At 42.4% G+C, this 25,221-nt stretch overlaps 1 protein-coding gene across 20 annotated transcripts in view; it reads left to right on the forward strand.

Annotated features, from left to right (window-relative positions):
- PDE8B (phosphodiesterase 8B) overlaps positions 1-25,221 on the forward strand; it is a 292,972-nt gene that overhangs the window by 243,280 nt on the left and 24,471 nt on the right. For 14 of the 20 annotated variants that reach the window (XM_081505926.1, XM_081505929.1, XM_081505932.1 and 11 more), the window contains 9 exons: positions 2,359-2,523; positions 5,555-5,600; positions 6,023-6,158; positions 7,060-7,258; positions 11,434-11,651; positions 13,062-13,182; positions 13,869-14,036; positions 16,170-16,299; positions 22,794-24,538. In XM_081505926.1, the coding sequence (XP_081362052.1) occupies positions 2,359-2,523; positions 5,555-5,600; positions 6,023-6,158; positions 7,060-7,258; positions 11,434-11,651; positions 13,062-13,182; positions 13,869-14,036; positions 16,170-16,299; positions 22,794-22,903 (1,293 nt within the window). In that variant the 3' untranslated portion in view covers positions 22,904-24,538. Of the gene's footprint in view, positions 1-2,358; positions 2,524-5,554; positions 5,601-6,022; positions 6,159-7,059; positions 7,259-11,433; positions 11,656-13,061; positions 13,183-13,868; positions 14,037-16,169; positions 16,300-22,793; positions 24,539-25,221 lie in introns of those variants that run through there. The other 6 variants (XM_081505927.1, XM_081505928.1, XM_081505930.1 and 3 more) reach the window with 2 other exon arrangements.

The raw sequence follows: 25,221 nt of genomic DNA on the forward strand, positions 1-25,221 counted from the left end.
CTGGATCATCAAAAAGCAAGAGAGTTCCAGAAAAACATCTATTTCTGTTTTATTGACTATGCCAAAGCCTTTGACTGTGTGGATCACAATAAACTACGGAAAATTCTGAAAGAGATGGGCATACCAGACCATCTGACCTGTCTCTTGAGAAACCTGTATGCAGGTCAGGAAGCAACAGTTAGAATTGGACATGGAACAACAGACTGGTTCCAAATAGGAAAAGGAGTATGTCAAGGCTGTATATTGTCAGCCTGCTTATTTAACTTATATGCAGAGTACATCATGAGAAACGCTGGGCTGGAAGAAACACAAGCTGGAATCAAGATTGCCGGGAGAAATATCAATAACCTCAGATATGCAGATGACACCACCCTTATGGCAGAAAGTGAAGAAGAACTAAAGAGTCTCTTGATGAAGGTGAAAGAGGAGAGTGAAAAAGTTGGCTTAAAGCTCAACGTTCAGAAAACTAAGATCATGGCATCTGGTCCCATCACTTCATGGGAAATAGATGGGGAAACAGTGGAAACAGTGTCAGACTTTATTTTTTGCAGCTCCAAAATCACTGCTGATGGTGATTGCAGCCATGAAATTAAAAGACACTTACTCCTTGGAAGGAAGGTTATGGCCAACCTAGATAGCGTATTTAAAAGCAGAGACATTACTTTGCCAACAAAAGTCCATCTAGTCAAGGCTATGGTTTTTCCAGTGATCATGTATGGATGTGCGAGTTGGACGGTGAAGAAAGCTGAGCGCCGCAGAATTGATGCTTTTGAACTGTGGTGTTGGAGAAGACTCTTGAAAGTCCCTTGGACTGCAAGAAGATCCAGCCAGTCCATCCTAAAGGAGATCAGTCCTGGGTGTTCATTGGAAGGACTGATGTTGAAGCTGAAACTCCAATACTTTGGCCACCTCATGCTTAGAGTTGACTCATTGGAAAAGACCCTAATGCTGCGAAGGATTGGGGGCAGGAGGAGAAGGAGATGACAGAGGATGAGATGGTTGGATGGCATCACTGACTCAATGGACATGAGTTTGGGTAGACTCCGGGAGTTGGTGATGGACAGGGAGGCCTGGCGTGCTGCAATTCATGGGATCGCAAAGAGTCGGACACGACTGAGCGACTGAACTGAACTGAATTGTTTTGGTTGGGTGAAAAGGGTGGTCAAGGAGGGTCTCTGTAGAGGAAGTAACATTTGCAGTAAGACCTGAAGGATGAAAAAATGCTAGGAGAAGATGATTCTAGCAGGCACATCAGGGGATGAGCACTGAGGTGGGAGAAGGAGGGAATGGAGCAACTGAGGACTGGAAAGAAAGTAGTGTGACTGGATCTTGGCGAGCAGAGGGGAGTCATGGTGACAGAGATGTGCAGGGCTCGGTTCATTCTGACCTGCTGAGCCATAGGAAGTGTATGTTTTAGTTTATGTGCAACAGAAACCATGGAAGAGTTTAAAGTAGGGAAGTGACATGACCTGGTGTGTTTATGGAAAAGAACACCCAGCTGCCATGCAGAGAATGGACTGGAGATGACAAGAGTGAAAGAGAAGAAGCCAATTATGACCTATTCCAGAATTCTAAGCAAGGAATGGTGTTAGCTATTCTAGAATTACAGCAGTTGAGGTGGAGAGAAATGAGTAGATCAAGAAATATTTGTGAGTACTTCAGTTTCTCTTGATGAATTCTGCTGTCAGGCAGGGGGAGAATTGAGGGAAAGTGATATGTCAAACAGGGCCTCCCAGGTTTTTGGTTTGAGCACAAGATTAATAGAAGTGGTTTTTTTCACAGCAATGCAGAAACCAAAGGAGTGCAGCTCTTGTCTTTTTTTTTTTTTTTTTATGTTTACTTGCTTGCTTTAGGAAGAGGGGAGCATGGTCATGACTTTAGTTTTTGACATGTAAATAAGATACTCCAATAGATAGGCCAGGCAGGGAACTGAATATATAAATCTGAAGGTCAAGATGGAGTTCAGGGCTGGGGTGTAATTTTGAGAGTCCTTGGCTTGTGGGTTTTATGTGTCCGGAGTCGTGGAAATGAAAGAGCTCATCTCTGAGAGAACTGTAGAGAGAGAGGAAGGCCCAGCATTAATCTCCGAGGGACTGCCGCCTGTAGCAGAGAGCTGGAGGAGACAGATCAGCAGAGGCGCCTGAGAAGATGTAGCTGCCTAAGTAAGAGAAACACCAGAGGGTGGCAAGAGAAGCTTGCTTCATTACGATGAGGTGCTGCCATGAAGACACTGGGCATTTTGAACAATAAGATGTGTTATCGTCTAATTTCTTTTAGATTCTGGGCTCATGAGTGACTTTTGGGAAGCAGAACCCTAATGTCCTCAAATTTATTTTTTCTCTCTCTTCACTTCCTTAGGTTATAAATATAATCAATGCAGCCCAAGAAAACAGTCCTGTCACAGTGGCAGAAGCCTTGGACAGAGTTTTAGAAATTTTACGAACTACGGAACTGTACTCCCCTCAGCTGGGTACCAAAGATGAAGATCCCCACACCAGTGATCTCGTGGGAGGGCTGATGACTGTAAGTGATAAGAAAGAACCAGAAATGCAGGGCAGATGACATTAAATGTACTCCCAAATACATGTAACAGATAAACTGTTACTTACAGGTGTAGAAACACCTGCTGTGTGGGCTAACATCAGCATAACCAACGAGAAGCAGTGGCAGAACACAAATGAATAATTTGTCCTTCAGAATTTGTATTACAGTAAGGAGTGAATGGACAGTTGATTGAAGGCTAGCTATCACAATGGGGCCCTTGTTGACTTCTTCCCCTTGACCTGGTACGGTTATCCATTGAGACCTTGGCTTCCTCAGACCTCAGGCTCTTCATATAATGAAAGGGTTGGTACTTAGATGACAGCACTAGTTTCCAAAATCTTACCCGTAGAATCCTTTCTTTAAATAAAAGCTTTACTTGGCGTTCCCTTTATAATCAATAAAAACAGTGGAGCCACTGTGGCTCAGGACAGGGAGCAGGGAGGGGCCGCCCCTTGCCAGCTCTCCAGTACTCCATTTGTAACCACTAGAAGTGGCTGATGTCTAAGGACCTCATCCTGGCCTGTTGGTGTTGCTGTGATCTGTCTGTAATCATCATCTAGCAGCAAGTGAAGAAAAATAAGAAGGTTCAAATTATTCATTTGTGCTTCTTATTGGAGACTGAGGCTGGAAGAATTCTTTGGGAGAACAAAGTCTGAGGCACCAAAGAGTTTTACTTTCAAGTTTTCTGTCTAGCCCTGCCACCAGATGCTGAATGTTGAATGGCTTTCTGGTCCATTGTCCTTGTTCTCACCAAAGGTCTCTGATGCACTCGTGATTTGAGTAACCTCCTGTTCCTTTCAAGGCCCTGGGCTGGCCTTAGTTGCCCATCCCAATGCAGTGTAGACTCTTATTTCTAAAGGACACACACACCACACCGGAATATTATTCAGCCAGTAAAAAAGAATGAAATAATACCATTTGCAGCAACATGGATGGACCTACAGATTATCAAACTAAGTGAAGTTAAGTCAGACAGAGAAAGACAAATATCATATGGTATCCCTTATATGTGAAATTTAAAATAATGATACAAATGAACTTATTTATGAAATAGAAATAGACTCACAGATACAGAAAACAAATTTATGGTCACGAAAGGGGAAAGGGGTGGTAGAGGAGATAAATTAGGAGATAGCAGATACAAACTACTATATATAAAACAGATAAGCAACAAGAACCTACTGAATAGCACAGGGAATTATAGTCAATATCTAATAATAATCTATAATATAAAAGGATCTGAAAAAGAATATATACACACACACACACATATATATATGTATAACCACTTTGCCACGCACCTGAAACTATCACAACATTGAGGGTCAACAATACTTCCATTAAAAAAACAAAGGAAGACTGGCAAGGGTCTGTTAGGAGGCTGGCCACTGCAGAGCTGCTGCGGGAAGATTCTGGTTCCCAGAACAAGTTACCTGCCGTCCTTTGCTGCCAGACCATGGGCTGCTCTTCAGGTCATGCAGTGAGGAACCAGTGCGAGCTTCCACCTATTTTTATGAAGCATTAGGAAAGAGAAGCGACAAAGGCAAATTAAAAGCAGAAGGGAAAAACAACAACAGAGGAGCTCCTTGTGACACCTGCCTTAGAGGCAGGATGGTTATGGCCATCATTACTTATCTATTTATCTAGTTTTGAAACTTGAAGCTCTTGGCCTGGAGATTCTAAGTATGACTTCAGGAGAGCCCTTCATGAACACTTTAAACCTTAGCACATACTTTCGCAGGATGACAAATAAGCAATTATAAATGACTTTTAAGAAACGATCTAAATAGGTACTCGGGTAGAAGGTAGAGGATAGGAACTGAGATTGAAGAACATCTGGGAACTAACGCTCAAGAGCCTGTCAAATGGTGGAACATGGGCGTTCTGTTCATTCCCTTGTGCTGCCCTTCCAAGACCTCAAGTCCAGAAACTTCCTTTGAAGGCTAACAGCAAAGCTCATGTTATAAGATAGAAACTATAATTGGAAAAAAGTTAATTTAGATGTTAGTCAAAAATTAACCCAACCTTTTAAAAGCTTGGAGGCTTCCCCAGTGGCTCAGTAGTAAAGAATCTGCTCAGCAGTAAAGGAGATGTGGGTTTGATCCCTGGGTCAGGAAGATCCCCTGGAGGAGGGTATGACAACCTATTCCAGTATTCTTGCCTGGAGAATCCCATGGACAGAGGAGCCTGGCGGGCTACAGTCTACAGGGTCACAAAGAGTCGATACAACTGAGCGACTGAGTACTCTAAAGGCTTTACATTAAATCATCCCCCAAATGTGGCCCATGGATTTGGCTCCCCAGGATGTAAGTCTAAGAACACCAAAATAACAGTCCCTAGGGCTTCCCTGATAGCTCAGTTGGTAAAGAATCTGCCTGTGATTCCTGGGTCGGGAAGATCCCCTGGAGAGGGGATAGGCTACGCACTCCAGTATTCTTGGGCTTCCCTTGTGGCTCAGCTGGTAAAGAATCCGCCTGCAATGTGGGAGACCTGGGTTTGATCCGTGGGTTGGGAAGATCCCCTGGAGAAGGGAACGGCTACCCGCTCCAGTATTCTGGCCTAGAGAATTCCACGGACTGTATAGTCCATGGGGTCACAAAGAGTCGGACACGACTGAGCGACTTTCATTTTCATGAGCGTAACTGGGGTCCTTTCAAATTAACATGCACCCAAACGAAGATTACTTCTGTGATTTCATTAATGTGGCTTCAAAACGTCACAAAAGAAAGATGGCATGAGAACAGGGCCAGCTCACAGCTCAGGTGAGAGACCTGAATGCAGTCACAGCCACTTAATTCTCAGTTCTCCATCCCCTGCAGCTAATAGCCATGAAAAGGAGAGTATCCCCTGTTTTGTAGCTATTGTTCTGATCCAATTTTGAGCTTCAACTTGGAGTTGCAGATTAACTGGGTTATTCAGGATTCAAATCCCTTTGGCTAATTAAAGAACTGAGAGAATAATGATAATGACATAGAAAGCATGCTTCTCATAGCATCTGTCTTTATTCCAGGATGGCTTGAGAAGGTTGTCAGGAAATGAGTACGTGTTCACTAAGAGTAAGTTGTCCTCTCTCCACTTGTAACTGGTAACCTGTCTCTGGCCTTTGATCTCCCTCAGTGTTGGGATGACTGTTTGGGGAAGGTGTTTGTGATACTCCTGTTGGTCTCATTGGTGTTTAAATATCTCTATGGTCTACATTTGAAACCAGGTCTCCTAATATAAATTACTTCTCTGTGCACTGTAAGAGTAAGAATCACAAATCTTGTCTATATTTAAACAGTTAATTCCATTAAGCTGAATTATTTTTCTATTGGGGGATCTTGAAGTTCAGAAGTATAAGAGAACCCTGAGGTGAAAATCTTCCTGCCCATGGAAGTTCAAGACTTTGTTTCTGGCAGCACCCATGAAGATGACAGATGCTCAGCAGCCCTCACGAGTCCCCAGTTACCCACCCTTCTTGCCCCATCTGTTTGTTCAGACGTGCACCAGAGTCATAGTCACCTTGCGATGCCAGTAACCATCAATGATGTCCCACCTTCCATCGCCCAATTGCTTGATAATGAGGAAAGCTGGGAGTTCAACATCTTTGAACTGGAAGCTGTGACGCACAAAAGGTACGGGGCTTCTCCAGCTGCCAGCAGGGGAGGGTTGATGGACACGCTCTAGACTTTCACATCTGGAAACTGTGAGGGAGATGTGAGTCCTTGCCACAGCTGACCACCCAGGCTCTGCTTTTCATGCCGTGCTGGAGGAGTTTCAATCATGCAGAGAGGCCATGGTCCCTGGAGTGAGCTCCCTATGGCGCAGGGAGTATTAGCGGGTAAGATCTGGGATCAGACTGGTGACGACCCAGGATGAAGAAATACTGAGTGTCTTCTTCAGATCTAGCCAGGTCATCCTTTCTGCCAGTGAGCCAAGAGTTCTAAGCATTCTCAGCCCCAAACGTGTTAAAGTTCCAGCTTACAGCATGAGTTTGAGAGCACTGTAGACTTTCCCTTGGCTTTATCCGATAGGCAGGAGAAAGATCGGATAACTCAGAAAGTCCTCTTCTATTACAGAAGTTCATTTCTTCCAGAGGTGTTGGATATGAATGATACGCACCTGTAAATAAGTAATTGACTCTCAGTGACACGACTCTGCTGAGCCCACACAAGCCATACCTCTTGTCCTCAGGCTCTGTAACTTCCTCAGGGAACACGGAAGTGTAGAGCTTACGTGGAAGCAGAGAGGGACCGTAAGAGGCCTCTCTTGGTTGTAGAGCCACTGAAGGGCGGATGACTTAGAGACAGTCTAGAGGTCATTTGGATTAGCCACCACGAGGCACCTAGTTTTAAAGAAGTGACGGGTGAGGAGGAGAGGCCCTATCACCTTCTAATTTGGAGAGGACGATTTTTATGCCCCTGTGCTGTGGAGTACGCATCGGAGGGAGGTAAACCAATTGCCCGGTATCTTCAAAGAAAGCAGTTTCTGGAGCAGTGAATACAATGAATCAGAGCGTACTTTCCTGTTTTTCAGGCCATTGGTTTACCTGGGCTTGAAAGTCTTTTCCCGGTTTGGAGTCTGTGAATTTCTACACTGTTCTGAAGCTACTCTTCGGGCCTGGCTCCAGCTGATTGAAGCCAACTACCACTCTTCCAATGCTTACCACAATTCCACCCACGCCGCTGATGTCCTGCACGCCACAGCCTTCTTCCTCGGCAAGGAAAGAGTGAAGGTAGCGTTTTGACAGCACAATCTAGTTACCTGCCCAGCTTTTGGAGAACTCACTAAGAACTCAACCTTCTAAATATACTAAGCAAACAGCTATTTTGGACCCAATTTGACAGTTTTTGAGCTACCAAAGTGACTGATCCTTTTGGTGTTGTAAAGACACAGCCTTTTCTCCTAGTCCTCCCTTCCCCCAAATGCTTAAAACAATAATTTATGCCACTGTGAGCACTCCTTTACATGTCTGGCTGATCCATAAACCCATTCTCCAAATGTTCACTAGGAGCCCTTCATGATACCAGCTTAGAGGACAGAACTTAATTATTATAGCAAATGGTTACTAGGTCTAGAGATTAAATTTTAAGATCAGAATTTTGTCATTGGTATGTTATAGTCCAGATAGCTATGAGCCATTCAGCATCCTACTGATTTATATACATACGTATGTGTTTTGTATAGGTGTGAATTGTGTACATCTGCATGCTAATGGTTTGTATAATTCTGAAAGAATTCCAAGTTCCCTAGTCTGAGAAGTCAGCACTATCATTTAAGGTGCTGGTTTGGAGGGCAGCTCTGTGTGTACCCCATGTGTGGCTACAAGAGGTCCCCATCTCCCCTCTTTTCCAACTGTCATCACTTTCAGTGAAGCTTGTAATTCTTTGCTGCTACAATTAGAAGTGAAGCTTAGAAAGCAGATATCCTTGGGACAAGTGCTATATAGAGACAGATGGCAGATGCTTAACATGCAGTCATTTTCTTACTTAGTCTGAGCCCCTAGGTGCTCAAGGAGAAGCGTGGTAGTGGACAGGTAAGAGGGGCAGAAAAGGCACCAACATGGGGAGGGGGTGGCGTTGCCTTCTCAGTTTTGCCAAAGACTGACCCTGGCATTTATTTTCATCAGCAAGAAAGCAAATAGAGTGGTTCAAGAATGCTGCTTTTGTAAGATTTTTATCTCTTTTAAAAAGGTGGTATCACAGGTGATAACAGCCTTTCTATGGCCCCGTTTTTGGCTGCAGGGGCTTTTTGTTGCGCTGCGCAAGCTTTCTCTAAGCGCGGCACTCATGGGCTTCTGCAGTCACAACACGCAGGCTTCTCTTTCTGTGAGGAGCTAAAGCACTTCGAGATTCCTGTCCAGTTTCACATTCCTCCATTTTCCACCACATGAGAGATGATACAGCAGAGTTTGCACACGGTCAAATGAGGACAGGAGCGTGGGCATGAACACTGGGACCAAACTGATGTGTAGGCACTGCAGCCTTGAGTTCAAGATGAAGTCCTCTTAAACAGAATCGCTCTAGAAAAAATATAGATTAAATGCTTGATAAATTAGGGAATGCTTAGTCACTTTATTATCTCCTTTACTCTCCCTCCCCTAAAATAAGAAATTTTCTTTAAATTATTTGTTCTGCTAGTGCATTCAGAGTCTAATTAAATTCTCAAATAGCAGCAATACAAATAAGTCTAAGACTAGATACAATATGCCTGTAATCCAAAAGACATTTTCTAAGAGGCAAAAGAATCAGATACTTTAGAGTGGCACAGAACCCTGGAGAATTGGGCTAGAAGGGACTCCTGAGCTCAAAGGTTTAATAGCAGCCCAAGATCACTGGTTAGTCCACTATGAAGCGCTTCAAGTGGGATTTACTCCTGAGGCCTCTTCCACCAGACCTACTTCTACTGCTCAAGAGAGTCAGAAAAATGTTCTTACCAAATCCCCATGTCACCTGTCACCCCTAACTTCTTTAGAAGGCTAAAACTCTTAACGTCACCGTGAGAGCTGCACGTCCTCAACACCACCAGAACCTGTGCAGAGCCGACATTTTCCTTCCATGCCTTACAGACCTGGCCCCCTCCCCACTCTTACCTGTTCCCAGGAACCAGTTAGTGGAGAGGTCCAGATAGCCAGCATTCTTTTGTGATTGTCTGCGTGTGACTGTTTATCCTAGTAAAGCAGCTGTTGCAAAGGCTAATCTAGGAAGGAGTCCATTCTGACCCTGCTGGCTGAAGGAAGACAACACTCCAGAAATGTCTGCATTTCTCCTCCCGTGGGTTTGGCGGGGGGGGTTCTTCCACAGACAGTCCTCCCTGCCATAGGGAGAGCCTTGCTCCTCCCATCTGCCAGTGAGCAGCCTGGCCTTCTATCCCTGCTTCCCTTGCATTTCTCAGACACTGCCTTAATAGACAGTGCCCACCAAAACTCAGGGCGTGGCCCTGATAGCACTGAGAGGGCAGGGTCCGAATCAGCGCAAGCTGGAAGGGCACGTCTCCTCTAGTGCTATTTGTTGTCTACTCTAGTTGCTTGAATCTACATCATTAAAGAACGTAAAAATAAATCGGCCCCGTACCCCAAGCAAGATAGAACACACCCCAAGAGCACTGGCTGGAGGCCCAAAGTTTGGGCCTCACGGTCCTCAGTGCACAGGGAGAATCAGTGAGAGTGGAGGCCAAGCAGGGGCAGCCCGGACCCCTGACCATCCCTGCGGGTTACCACGGCCTCTCCTAACCAGCAGCAAAAGGGGGCTAGGTGTATTTGCTCGCCCTGGGCATCACAGCATCAGTCTCTGGGAAGAACCGAGAAGAATGGCCTTGACTGCTAGGCCCGCTTGAGAAGGTGGTTCATGTGGACCGAGGCCAAGCTAGGACTGTCCCCCAGCTCCAGGAGGTCAGTCTGAAAATGGAAATGTCTTCGTTCTGGTAGGGACAGTTTTCAGAAAAGTTTTCAGGGCTGAGCTTCAGAGTCGCTGTTTCTTACCTGTTCGCATCTGAGAAGCAGTTTGCAGGGTTTTCCTCCAACAGCCTAGGAAAGCAACTCGGAAAAACCAAAAATTATGCCCACCTCACCCCCTACCCTGAGCCTCATCTTGGGAACCACTTTTCCTCTCGCTCACTACCCTTCAGTCACAATGATGCTCTTTAAGTTCCCTCTTCATAAATCACTTTGTTTCACATCAGAAGCATCATATAAACTGATCTTTCTGCCTGGATTTCTCTCCCTTGCCATTTTTTGTCTGGCTGACTCCTGCTTATCCTTCAGTTTCCAGCATAAAAGTCGCTCCCTCAGAGAGCCCATTCTTGCCCACCCTCTGCATCTGCATCATCCAAAGTAGCCAGTAGCCACATTTAATTAAAATAAAATGAGACATTCCATTCCTTGGCACACTGGCACATTTCAAGTGTCCAGGAGCCATGAGGGATGAGGGGTTACTGTTAGCCCACGTGCAGACTTTTCCATCACCACAGAAAGCTGAATGGACAGCACTGCCCTAAACTAGATCAGGCCTCATGGCTACACTCACAAACCACCTGCATGTTCCTTCTTAACCCATCTTACAGTAAGTTACGTATGCCTTCCCCAGTAAACGGCCAGCTGCATTAGCACAGACACTATGCCAGAGTAATTCACCACAACTCCTGCACCCTGCAAGACAGCTGGCGCCCAGCAAGCATCCAATAAATGGTGATTGAAGGAAAGAATTCATAAAGTACAATGTCTTATACAACAGCAGGCCATTGGATAACTTCCTCCTCAAGCTGTGAGCTGAGAAAATGTTTGTATCCCCTGATGCTCTGGGTTGTGTTCTTTAATTATATGATGAGTGTGTTAAGAATAGGGGTCCCCCTTTTGCCTTTGCCACCTGCTGGCCCAGAGCTGAATTGTGTTTCTTAACTGTGAGAGCTCCCTTAGCGTCAGTTTTCCTGGGAAAATTCTTTTTGCCCTTGATCCTCTTATGTTACTTGGCTCTACTCCTCTTATCTTTGTGTGGAGAGTTTTGTTGTATCTGTGCTGTTTACTGCCACACTCTCAGAATCTTTTCAGAAGTAGGCAAGTAAAGTAACACCTGTGATCCTAGGCCACTTTCTTCTCGGTCCGCTTATGGAAGAGAGTCATGGCACTATGCCACTATGCACGCATTCCTGTTTGTCATTTCCCCGCAGAACAACTAGAGTAAATGGACTCTGGAGAAAGAATTTAGGTATCCATTATAACTGCAACTCAGATTTCTGTTTCCCTCCAGATAATCCACGATACAGCAAGGTGATGTGATGTATCCTAGGTGGCCTCTTAACTTCTAGGAAGTCAGAGAAGGATCCCCTGGCGTATGCCCCCCTGGGAGACAGGGATGAGTGTAGGTCTCCATTATCCAGTGGGTAACACTCAACCTTGCCTCCCCCGGGCCCCAGGGAAGCCTCGATCAGCTGGATGAGGTGGCCGCCCTGATCGCTGCCACAGTCCACGACGTGGACCACCCGGGAAGGACCAACTCTTTCCTGTGCAACGCGGGCAGTGAGCTCGCTGTGCTCTATAATGACACCGCTGTCTTGGAGAGTCACCACACAGCCCTGGCCTTCCAGCTCACGGTCAAGGACAGCAAATGCAACATTTTCAAGAATATCGACAGGTTTGTGTCCTCAGGCTCTTGTGATTGGGTTTGTAAAATGTAAGTCGGAAACTCAGTTTTCCCTGACTTCTCCAAGTACTTAGGTTCCTCTTGGTGGGGAAGAGGAAATAATAATAGTTTTCCCATTGTATCAGACAGTAAAATAATAACTTTGCCCTTCTCATCTTAACTGTACTTTTTAGACTGCTTTCAACTTTTTAAACTCCATTTGGTCTTCAGTGAGTTCATGAAAATGCTTTATATGCTGCAAAGATTTCTACAGATTATTGCTACTAATAAATATAACAGATATTTTCACTCTCTCAAAAGGACATCCTGTCTTTGCTGTAAGTTGAGGAAATGTATCCTTCCCCATCTTTCCCTGGCTCAGTTTTTGGCCATTTAAAACCCTAGCTCATGAGAAGACCGTGTTCCCCGGTCCCAGCAGAGCTCCTGGAGTCCGCAGGGTGGGGCGGGTTTCCCCCCATGGTTGAACTCTCTCCTCTGGTGAGTTGGCCACAGGTGAACAGATAGGAGCCATTCTTCTTGCCTGACACAGCCCTGCAGCCAGACTGAATATTTCCAACGTAGTACCAGCCAGGCTGGAGAGAAGACCCCCAAGAGAGAGCAGTGCAACGAGCGTGCAGAGCCCGCACGGGCCTCAGTGATCACCTGTCACCATGAGCCCGAACCAATCACCTTGGTCTCTGGAAACCTGAAAACATATCATTATTATAATATGAAAATATTCAGTTATTCCACCGTCAGCTGAAGGCTTCATATCAAGTACTGTTTTTAGAACTTTCAAAGAAGGAATTGTTGCCGATAGCCAGTTTCATTCAGTTCCTCATTCTGGCTCCTGGACTTAGAAAAAGATTATAGGAACTGGGCAGTGACTTTGAGCAGGGTTGCTGCTCCTTCCATTACAACTTCTGTGTAACTGTAATGTAGATAATTGCTCGTTAATTGGAAAACTTTCTTCCAATGCCACCATCAAAAGAAATGACAAGACTTCTCTGTAATAAGAATCGCTGTGTCTGCACCGAATGCCAGGGGACAGCTCGTCAGGTTGCTGCACCAGCCTCACGGGGAAGGAACTCGTCCTTTCCTTCCGCCTTGCTTTTCTGATGTTGCCAAGGGCAGACAGAAGGGAACCACCTTGTAAAATAAGTGCCCATGTGACAGGTGGTGCCTCTTCTAATCCTCACAGATCATATGAGGGCCAGCTATCTTTGGGAAGATTAGGTATAGTGTCACCAAGTCCTGGCTTAGTAGGAAGATGAGCAGGTAAACTCTTTTGTGGTCTTCACTCATTTCTTCAATGCCCCTAGCTTCCTCCTGGATTGTGGGAAGTGTGGTGAAATGGCAGAACAGTTCTAATTCAGCAGGCAATGATTTGAACAAAGGCCCTTTGTCTTCTGGTTATTTCAGGAACCATTATCGAACACTGCGCCAAGCTATTATTGACATGGTTTTAGCAACAGAGATGACAAAACACTTTGAACATGTGAACAAATTTGTGAACAGCATCAACAAGCCAATGGCAGCTGAGGTAACCATTTCACATGTAATAATAAACATCAGAGTGTATTTCCGTTATACCCTATACTCTGGCCTCAGAGCATTTTCTCTCTGTCTTGAATACAAGATGGTTATTTACTTGGAGTTGGTAAGGAAGGGCTGAAGTGTTGGCCATTTGTTTTCCCTGGGGACAAGAACAGATTGACAGTGTCCATAGCAACTCTGAACTCCCTGAAAGAAAAGCCCTGAAATAAAGCCAGTGGTGACAAAAGTAGGCCCAAAGACGATGATGAGAGGAGCCTGCAGACAGCAGAGACTGGAATAAATGGTGGCATTTTAGAGGATTCAAAGCCCTTCTAGTTCTCTGTTCTTCGGGCTCTTGGGAGACCTCAAAATTAGATGCTTTAAAGAGCTATATTCCTGTTGATTTTCATTAAATGCCTATCAGTATCAGAAGACCGTAGACAGTTAAATTGGGAGTGACTGGTTGAAAACAAAACCACGAGGTGGGTGGTGATAGGAACGCTGCATTTTTAAGCTCTATGTGTTTGTATTGCTTGAATATGTCAGTGTATCATATATGGAATTAAACATGGGAATGCCTCCTTCATCACGTCTCATGCCTGAGATGGCCTGGGTGACCACCATACAGTATCTGACCAGTTGACTCTTGTGGGCTTCACCATCATATTAAACCAACCCTCGTCTGCTTTCCAGATTGACGGCAGTGACTGTGAGTGCAGCCCTCCGGGGAAGAACTTCCCTGAGAACCAGACCCTGATCAAACGCATGATGATTAAGTGTGCAGACGTAGCCAACCCCTGCCGCCCCCTGGACCTGTGCATTGAATGGGCTGGGAGGATCTCTGAGGAGTACTTTGCACAGGTGGGCTGTCTCTCTGGGGAAGCACCAGGAGTGAACAAGTAAATGACTTTCTCAGAAAGAAATGGCTCACCCCAGCCTGGAATAGAATTCTGGTCCCTCAAGAGACTAACTGGTATGGCTGGTCACTAATCAAAGTCGCTCAAGGGGGAAGGAGAGAAACTGAGCCTTTGAGATTCTTTTCATTCTCAAGTTTTTAGATCCTGAACTTCCACAAAAACTGGGAAATCCAGTCATTCATCAGATTATTATCTCCATGTTGTATTGTGGGAAACACAGACATAAGACAGATCTCTGCCTGAGGGTAGCTTATAATGCAGTAGGGGACATAGACACAAATAGGTCCACGCAATGTATTTTTTTAAGTGAAAATACTTCTAAAGGAGGTATATGTTAAGTCCTAAGAGTTCAGAAAGGTTTTTTTTCTAGATAAAAGAACGGCTTTTATCTAGAAAGGTGGAAAAGGTGTTAGAGCTGGGTTTTTTTTTTTTAAGGATTTCAAAATTTAGAAATGGGAAAGGACATTCTGAGAGAACCAAGTGTTATAACCAAAATAGTAAAGAGGAAAAATAGAATTTCTATATAGCAATAGTAACTTTGGCAGTGTAAAGAGTTGAATAACAACCCAGAAAGTAGCAGACCACAAGATGCCATTTGAAATAGAGGCCTACTTCCAAACAAGAGGCTTTAGGGACTCATGTTTATGATGTGGGACAGAAAGACAAACATGTCCCAAGTGGCTACAAGTAATTATTTGGGGAGGGGGAGTGCCAGTCTCACTGGAATGTACTACTGAGGCAGGTTAAAGACTAGCCAATGATGTCTTGAAGGGTTGGCAGGGCAAAAACCAGCTAAGGATGCAGTAAGTTAGCTGTAGCTTTCAAGGATGAGAAGAGAGTCCATGAATTAAAGCGAATTAGGACAGCCAGCTCAGAGCTTGCCAGAAAGAGAAGGGGGAAAAAAAAACCCAAACCACTCCTTGAACAGCAGTGGATATTCTAAGGCTGCCTGATCGACTGACCTGAAATGAGCAAGCTGAGCCGAAACTGGTAGGAGACCATTAATGGGGCTTTCCAGAACCCACAGAGAAGACTTAAAATCCTACTCCTAAATGTTCTCAAAGTATGTGAATGGAAAATGGGAAAGAACCATTTTTAAGTTCTTTAATGTAACTTCCCTGCGTAGGTGTCCTTTTCCCATAAAGGAAAGTACGAATGTTCACACGACAATGTGACCTAAAAATCGAGTTACAAATGAGGTCTCTGGTCAGCTGGTCTCTGGCTCAGTACACCACCAGTAAATGTGGATTTTAACTTCAGTCCTGTGAATTATGACCTTATGCATTATAAACATACACTTCAATGTGCAAAATACTCAATTTACACATATCGTCAGAATTGCATGCATGACCAGTACAGCCAAACAATCAGTTTGTCAGTCATTCTTTTCAGTAAAAAATAGTTATTCCATGAAAAAAAGAACCTAGTTCAGCTCAACTGCCTACCTGCTTTTCAGATAACCATCACACCCTTGGATGTGCAGCACAAGGGCTTTGTATATACTTCAGATTTTGTCACACAGAATATTTGAAAGTATTTTCAAAGGTCTAGTAAGATTAATAATTCTTACTGCTTTAATTTAGACATCATTAAATGAAACTGACTTTCTTTTTAACCTGCAAGCATATAACAGTGAATAATACAATGTCTGTTGATACAGCTTGGTTCCAGTTCTTCGATTCGTGCTGAGACGTCAGCAGCTTTAAACCCACCATTGCTTCTGTACCCTCAGTGTAAACTCCACTTAGTATTTAGTAGTATTACTTTGAAAGTTGTCGACCTTGCAATTATGAACACAGATCTTAGAAAAGAGGGTATGAATCCTGAAATCACTGCTTCGGGGGGGGGGGCGGGTAGCTGTAAATAGTTATCTAACACATTTAAAAGAGTCAGAAGAGCTGAATCCAGTCACTACAGCTCATCAGGTAGTTGAGTTATGTAAGCCCTGGGAAATGCTGAGCCTGTTTCTTCATCGATGGATTAGGACACCTTTTTCACAGGGTGGTTCTGACAAACTCGATGCTACTGTGACAGCTCCTCACCTGCCCTACAGCCCCGTGTGTGTTATTTCTTACAGACGGACGAAGAGAAGAGACAGGGGCTACCCGTAGTGATGCCAGTGTTTGACCGGAATACCTGTAGCATCCCCAAGTCCCAAATCTCCTTTATTGACTACTTCATAACAGATATGTTTGATGCTTGGGACGGTAAGATGCTTCCTGTTTTGTTACCCACAAACATACTCTCTTGTTATGCTTTATAATGATTACGTTTAATGACAGAGGCCAGGCCTAAAGGTGTTAAATGTTACTCTTTTTTAAAAATGTCAGCTGTTTGTGGCCAGTTATGGTGTGAGTACGTGAACACTTTCCACATCCTCAGCACAGACCATGTGTATGGAAGACTCAATGGATGTCTGATAACTGGATAAACAAGTGTTTCACTCTTCAAAGGACACATTTCCAAAGCGTAAAGGAGTTTTTTTCTATCATTGGAGGAAATTGTAGAGAACACAAAATAATATGTCTACTCTGAATTAGATTCTTTTGGTAATATCACTTGATAAACAGCTTTTCACTGAGATTTAATTTTTTGTAATTTTTATTTTATGTTGGATTATAGTTGATTTACAACGTGTTACTTTCACGTATACAGCTAGGTGATTCAGTTACATATATAAATATATCCATTCTTTTTCAGATCCTTAACCCATATAGGTTATTACAGAATATTATCTACTGTTGAGTAGAATTCCCTGTGCTATACAGTAGGTTCTTATTGATTATTCTCTACATAGTAGTGTGTAGATGGTAATCTCAAACTCCTAACTTATCCCTCCCTCCACGATTCCCCTCTGGTAACCATAAGTTTGTTTTCGAAGTCTCTGAGCTTATTTGTTTTGTAAATAAGTTCACTTACATTCTTTTTTTTCCCCCCAGATTCCACATATAAGTGATATGTCTTTCTCTGACTTACTTCATTTAGTATGATAGTCTCTAGGTCCATCCACGTTGCTGAAAATGGCATTCTTTTTTTTTTATGGCTAAGTGATATTCAGTTCAGTTCAGTCACTCAGTCGTGTCTGACTCTTTGCAACCCCATGGACTGTAGCACGCCAGGCCTCCCTGTCCATTACCAACTCCCGGAGCCTACTCACTCATGTCCATTGAGTTGGTGATGCCATCCAACTATTTCATCCTCTGTCGTCCCCTTCTCCTACCACCTTCAATCTTTCCCAGCCTCAGAGTCTTTTCCAATGAGTCACTTCTTCACATCAGGTGGCCAAAGTTTTGGAGTTTCAGTTTCAGCATCAGTCCTTCCAATGAATATTCAGGACTGATCTCCTTTAGGATGGACTGGTAGGATCTCCTTACAGTCCAAGGGACTCTCAAGTGTCTTCTCCAACACCACAGTTCAAAAGCATCAATTCTTCAGAATTCAGCTTTCATTATAGTCCAACTCTCACATCCATACATGACTACTGGAAACACCATAGCTTTGACTGGATGGACCTTTGCTGGTAAAATAATGTCTCTGCTTTTTAAAATGCTGTCTAGGTTGGTCATAACTTTCTTCTAAGGAGCGTCTTTTAATTTCATGGCTGAAATCACCATCTGCAGTGATTTTGGAGCCCCCAAAAATAAAGTCTGTCACTGTTTCCATTGTTTCCCCATCTATTTGCCATGAAGTGATGCGACCAGATGCCATGATCTTAGTTTTCTGAATGCTGAGTTTTAAGCCAACTTTCTCACTCTCCTCTTTCATTTCCATCAACAGGCTCTTTAGTTCTTCTTCACTTTCTGCCTTAAGTGTGGGGTCATCTACATATCTGAGGTTACTGATATTTCTCCTGGCAATCTTGATCCCAGCTTGTGCTTCCTCCATCCCAGCGTTTCTCATGATGTAGTCTGCATATAAGTTAAATAAGCGTGGTGACTATATACAGCCTTGACGTACTCCTTTTCCTATTTGTAACCAGTCTGTTGTTCCACGTCCAGTTCTGTTGCTTCCTGACCTTCATACAGACTTCTCAAAAGGCAGGTCAGGTGGTCTGGTATTCCCATCTCTTGAAGAATTTTCCACAGTTTGTTGTGACCCACAGTCAAAGGCTTTGGCATAGTCAATAAAGCAGATGTTTTTCTGGAACTCTCTTGCTTTTTCGATGATCCAGTGGATGTTGACAACTTGATCTTTGGTTCCTCTGCCTTTTCTAAATCCAGCTTGAACATCTGGAAGTTCTTGGTTCACATATTGTTGAAGTCTTGCTTGGAGAATTGTGAGCATTACTTTGCTAGCGTGTAAGATGAGTGCAATTGTGCAGTAGTTTAAGCATTCTTTGGCATTGCCTTTCTTTGGGACTAGAATGAAAACTGACCTTTTCCAGTCCTGTGGCCACTGCTGAGTTTTCCATATTTTCTGGCATATTGAGTGCAGCACTTTCACAGCATCATCTTTGAGGATTTGAAATAGCTCAGCTGGAATTCCATCACCTCCACTAGCTTTGTTTGTAGTGACGCATCCTAAGGTCTACTCAACTTTGCACTCCAGGATGTTTGGCTCTAGGTGAGTTATCACACCATCGGGATTATCTGGGTCATGAAGATCTTTTTTGTATAGGTCTTCTGTGTGTTCTTGCCACCTCTTCTTAACATTTTCTGCTTCTGTTAGATCCATACCATTTCTGTCCTTTATTGAGCCCATCTTTGCATGAAATGTTCCCTTGGTATTTCTAATTTTCTTGAAGAGATCTCTGGTCTTTCCCATTCTATTGTTTTCCTCTATTTCTTTGCATTGATCACTGAGGAAGGCCTTATCTCTTGTTGCTATTCTTTGGAACTCTCCATTCAGATGGGTGTATCTTTCCCTTTCTCTTTTGCCTTTCGCTTCTTTTCTTTTCACTATTTGTAAGGCCTCCTCAGATAACCATTTTGTCTTTTTGCATTTCTTTTTCTTGGGGATGGTCTTGATCCCTGCCTCCTGTACAATATCATGGACCTCCATCCATAGTTCTTCAGGCACTCTGTCTATCAGATCTAGTCCCTTAAATCTATTTGTCACTTCCACTGTATAATCATAAGGGATTTGATTTAGGTCATATCAAATGGTCTAGTAGTTTTCCCTACTTTCTTCAATTTAAGTCTGAATTTTGCAACAAGGAGTTCATGATCTGAGCCACAGTCAGCTCCGCATCTTGTTTTTGCTGACTGTATAGAGCTTCTCCATCTTTGGCTGCAAAGATATAATCAATCTGATTTCGATATTGACCATCTGGTAATGTCCATATGTAGAGTCTTCTCTTTGTTGTTGGAAGAGGATGTTTGCCATGACCAGTGCGTTCTCTTGGCAAAACTCTTATTACCCTTTGCCCCGCTTCACTCTGTACTCCAAGGCCAAATTTGCCTGTTACTCTGGTATTTCTTGACTTGCTACTTTTGCATTCCAGTAGACTTCCTACTTTTGCATTCCAGTCCCCTATAATGAAAAGGACATCTTTTTTAGGTGTTAGTTCTAGAAGGTCTCGTAGGTCTTCATAGCACCATTCAACTTCAGCTTCTTCAGCATTACTGGTTGGAGCGTAGACCTGGATTACTGTGACATTGAATGGTTTGCCTTGGAAATGAACAGAGATCATTCTGTCGTTTTTGAGATTGCATGCAAGTACTGCATTTTTTTTTTTTTTTTGGACTCTTTTTTTGACTAGGATGGCTACTCCATTTCTTCTAAGAGATTCTTGCCCAGAGTAGTAGATATAATGGTCATCTGAGTTAAATTCACCAATTGTGTATATCTACCACATCTTCTTCGTTAATCTGTCAGTGACATTTACGTTGCTTTCATGTCTTGGCTATTGTAAAGTGTACTACAATGAACACTGGGGTGCATGTATCTTTTTGAATTGTGGCTTTCTCTGGATATATGCCCAGTAGTGGATTGTTGAGTCATATGGTAACTCTACTTTAAGTTTTCTGAATTGTTCTCCATAGTGGCTGCACCAATTTACATTCCCACCAACAGTGTAGGAAGGCTCCTTCCTCTCCACTCTCTCTTCAGCATTTATTATTCATAGACTTTTTGATGATGGCTATTCTGACTGGTGTGAGGGTGATACCTCATTGTAGCTTTGATTTGCATTTCTCATTTAGTGATGTTGAACTTTTTGGCCATCTGTATGTCTTCTTTGAAGAAATGTCTATTTAGATCTTCAGTCCATTTTCTGAGTGAGTTATTTGAACTAGAGCTTCATGAGCTGTTGGTATGTTTCAGATTGATCCCTTGTCAGTCACTTCGTTTGCAAATATTTTCTCCCACTCTGTGGGCTTTCTTTTCATTTTGCTTATGGTTTCCTTTGCTGCGCAAAAGCTTTTAAGTTTAACTAGGTCCGATTTATGTCTGTCTTTTTCATTACTCTAGGTAGGAGGTAGATCCAAAAAGATATTGGTGTGACTTGTGGCAACTAGTGTTCTGCCTGTGTTTTCCTCTAGGAATTTTATAGTATCTGACTTTACATTTAGGTGTTTAATCCATTTTGAGTTTACTTTGTGTACTGTGTTAAAGAAATGCTCAAAATTCTCCAAGCCAGGCTTCAACAATATGTGAACCGTGAACTTCCAGATGTTCAAGCTGGTTTTAGAAAAGGCAGAGGAATCAGAGATCAAATTGCCAACATCTGCTGGATCATCAAAAAAGCAAGAGAGTTCCAGAAAAACATCTATTTCTGCTTTATTGACTATGCCAAAGCCTTTGACTGTGTGGATCACAATAAACTGTGGAAAATTCTGAAAGAGATGGGAATACCAGATCATCTGACTGTCTCTTGAGAAACCTGTATGCAGGTTAGGAAGCAACAGTTAGAACTGGACATGGAACAACAGACTGGTTCCAAATAGGAAAAGGAGTATGTCAAGGCTGTATATTATCACCCTGCTTATTTAACTTAAATGCAGAGTACATCATGAGAAACGCTGGCGGGGGGGGGGGCTAAGATGGCAGAGGAATAGGACAGGGAGACCACTCTCTCCCCCACAAAGTTATCGAGAAACGCTGGGCTGGAAGAAACACAAGCTGAAATCAAGATTGCTGGGAGAAATATCAATAACCTCAGATATGCAAATGACACCACCCTTATGGCAGAAAGTGAAGAAGAACTAAAGAGCCTCTTGATGAAAGTGAAGAGCAGAGTAGAAAACTTGGCTTAAAGCTCAACATTCAGAAAACTCAGATTATGGCATCTGGTCCCATCACTTTATGGGAAATAGATGGTTAAACAGTGCAAACAGTGTCAGACTTTATTTTGGGGGGCTCCAAAATCACTGCTGATGGTGATTGCAACCATGAAATTAAAAGACGCTTACTTCTTGGAAGCAAGGTTATGACCAACCTAGATAGCATATTGAAAAGCAGAGACATTACTCTGCTGACAAAGGTCCGTCTAGTCAAGGCTATGGTTTTTCCAGTGGTCATGTATGGATGTGAGAGTTGGACTGTGAAGAAAGCTGAGTGCCGAAGAATTGATGCTTTTGAACTGTGATGTTGGAGAAGACTCTTGAGAGTCCCTTGGACTGCAAGGAGATCCAGCCAGTCCCTCCTAAAGGAGATCAGTCCTGGGTGTTCATTGGAAGGACTGATGTTGAAGCTGAAACTCCAATACTTTGGCCACCTCATGCAAAGAGTAGACTCATTGGAAAAGATCCTGATGCTGGGAAGGATTGGGGGCAGGAGAAGGGGACGACAGAGGATGAGATGGCTGGATGGCATTACCGACTCGATGGACATGGGTTTGGGTGGACTCCGGGAGTTGGTGATGGACAGGGAGGCCTGGCATGCTGCGATTCATGGGGTTGCAGAGTTGGACATGACTGAGCGACTGAACTGTGTTAGAGAATATTCTAATTGAGTTCTTTTACACTGAGTTGTAAAACTGAGTTGTCAGTTTCCCCAGCACCACTTATTGTAGACACTGTCTTTTCTCTGTCATATATTCTTATTTCCTTTGTTGTGGATTGATTGACGATAAATGTGCGGGTTTATTTCTGGGCTTTCTCTCCTGTTGCATTGATCTCTATTTCTGTTTTTGCGCCAGGACCATACTGTTTTGATGATTGTAGCTTTGTAGTATAGTCTGAAGCCAGAGAGTCTGATTCCTCCAGCTCTGTTTTTCTTTCTCTGGGTTGCTTTGGCTATTTGGGGTCTTTTGTGTTTCCATGCAAATTTTAAAATATTTTTTCTAGTTCTGTGAAAAATGCTGTTGGTATTGGGATAGGGATTGTCTTAGGGTAATATAGTCATTTCCACAGTATTGATTCTTCCAATCCAGGAACATGGTATCTTTCCAGCTGTGTGTGTCATCTTCAGTTTCTTTCATCAACGTCTTATAGTTTACAGAGTATAGGTCTTTTGCTTCTTTAGGTAGGTTTATTCCAAGGTATTTTATTCTTTTTGATGTGATTGTAAATAGGATTGTGTCCTTAATTTCTCTTTCTGATCTTTTGTTAGAAATTTTTAGTTAAAAGGACCTGTTCCTATTATAGAAACCAGTATTTAGTGATTTATCCTTCTCACACTTGTGTATTCACCTTAGGCCTACCCTAGGGTACCTCACCTCCAATTCTGATCCCAAATTTGTCCCAAAGAGCCTCAACCTTATAAATGCTCCTAGAATCTAACTTAACAGGCTTCTTTTTATTCTTCTATGTCCTTGCAGCCTTTGCACACTTGCCAACGCTGATGCAACATTTGGCCGATAACTACAAACACTGGAAGACATTAGATGACCTAAAGTGCAAAAGTCTGAGGCTTCCATCTGACAATTAAAGCCAAGACAGAGAAGGTGACCTCTTGATCTACAAAGGGCACTGTGAATCACAGTAGTGTAAGAGGCTTTCCTTCATAATGAAAATGACAGGTATAGGTTAAGGAGCTAATGTTTAATATCTGACCTTGAATCATTCAACTTCCCAAATTTCATTTTTAGAAAACTATGTTCTGTGAAGAAAAATATTAATATATGTTCTTTTGAACAATCATTTAGTGACAGAACAAACACATGGCAAAATCCATTACCCTGCTGTAATCCTATGTGCTCTCATCAAACCATACAGCTGATTCACTGTAACTAGCAGGACACATGCAGCAAAGACTTGGTGCCCACAAGCCCACCATCTCTCTGGATGATGGACCATGAAGCTTTGCTAGTATTTAGCTCATCCTTTACCATGAAAGTCTCTGTCACTGTTTGGCTTGACTATTTTCCTCCAGAGCATCAATCTAAAAGATGCCTAAGAATATCTAATTTTTAAAAACCTATATAAAATGAGCAAAACAACTGGGACCAAACTGCTGATAAACTAGTTAGTTTCAGAGCCTCCATGGCTAGATGGTTCTGACTGATGGTGTGACACTCAAATTAGAATATAGCCTTGGCCTAGTGAGTGCCTTCTCTAGACTGGTATCAGCAGCCTGCGTAGCTCTCTCTCCCCAAAAAGGGATTCATCCTAACAGAAAGCCATCCACGAAGGGGAAGGAAGTGACATCTTATTTGGGGATAATCCAAGAGCTTTATCCCTTTATTTCTGGTTTACAGAGGCAGTTGAGTATTCTATACAAGCCATTAATCTGACTACCCTTGGACAAGCTTGTTTTTAAAAAAAATTTATATACATTTGCTGTTTAAAATTTTTTATTAGAGCAATCTAAATTTTCTGGGTTTAAGTCCACGGAGTATGTTGTGCCATGTTACCAAGGAGAGAGAGGAAGTTTCAAGGTTCAGATGTTTTTAACCTATCTTTATTTACAATCATGCCATTTTGCTTTAATGATGTAAAAGACTGCAAGATGTGTAAATATATCAGAAAATAGGCATATGGGGAAGCAGTAAATACTATTTTAAGCTATTAATTGTATGCTAAAAGCTTCTAAAGCACAAGTGCATATTTTTATACAGCTCTTTTCACAACTTTCTGTGATCTACATCAAGTCAGTCCTGAGATTTTCCTTTCTCTTTTACCAGCCAACCCTTCTGTGTATTATAAATATTAGAGATTTAGTAAACAAAATATTTGTTCTTCTTTCAAATTCTCTGTACTCCATGCTGCATTCCTAAGAGGTATAAACAGAGACTAAATTAACTGAACCAGTAGTTACTTTTTTTCAAATGAAAATCTGAATGCAGCATACTTGGAACTAGTACATGGGGGAAAAAATGACTTAATCACTACAAAATGTGCCAATGCTTTTTTCTATGTTTTGTACCAAAAAAATGCAAACATATATGACAATTCCATGCAAAAAAAGAAATGTACCTAAATTATTTTTGTTAGATGCTAAGAGAACTTGCTTGGTCAGGAGAGCAGCTAGCTTTGTATTGTAATGCTGCATTATGTAAATGTGATGAACATGTTTTTGTGAAGTACTTGTAACTAAATTCCTACAGCCATTTTTCATTCCTAACAGCTGTTTTTATTTTAACTCTTTGGCCTAAATTTTTGATAATTTCAAATTTTTGGTTAAGTGTTCTTTATTTCATGAGTCACACACTTTGTTTTCAGAACACATTAAATTCAGGATGTCAGAATCCGATTTTAAGGGGCTAAATAATTTGCCTAAGCTTCAGAAGCTTGCTTGAGACAACAACAGTCTTTTCCTGACCATCTCGCTTTTGGTTACATTTGGTAAGTGACATTCATCGGATGTCTGACATTTTTCTATATGAACATTATAGTTGGCTCAGTTTCAAATTAATTTCATATTAACACTGCCAGGTACTAAAGCTTCAGCATACCTCTGTTCTTTACCAGTGTAATCTACTATGGTGTAATCTTTCACTGAGTTGCTAATTAAATAGTGCATTCCTAAAAATAGTTTATAAGAAATAGTCTTTCAGATGGTATGTGTATCAGATAGGTATAAATTATTACAATTGTCTCTTATTTACTAATAAGTAAATAAGCTGTTTACTAAAATATTCTCTATTGAGGGAGCCTTATTAATTTAGGAAAATAAAATCTCATTTAGAGAGAAGTCATATTACTGCTACTACCACTGAAATAGAAGTTATAAAACACTGTTGCCTGGACCAAAATAACACTATAATTTAATTAGGTTATTTTTTTACTTCCAACTTAAGATTTTAA

This window comes from Giraffa tippelskirchi, chromosome 7, assembly GCF_054371585.1.
Source record: "Giraffa tippelskirchi isolate mGirTip1 chromosome 7, T2T-mGirTip1v1.2.pri, whole genome shotgun sequence".
Taxonomy (NCBI): Eukaryota; Metazoa; Chordata; class Mammalia; order Artiodactyla; family Giraffidae; genus Giraffa; species Giraffa tippelskirchi.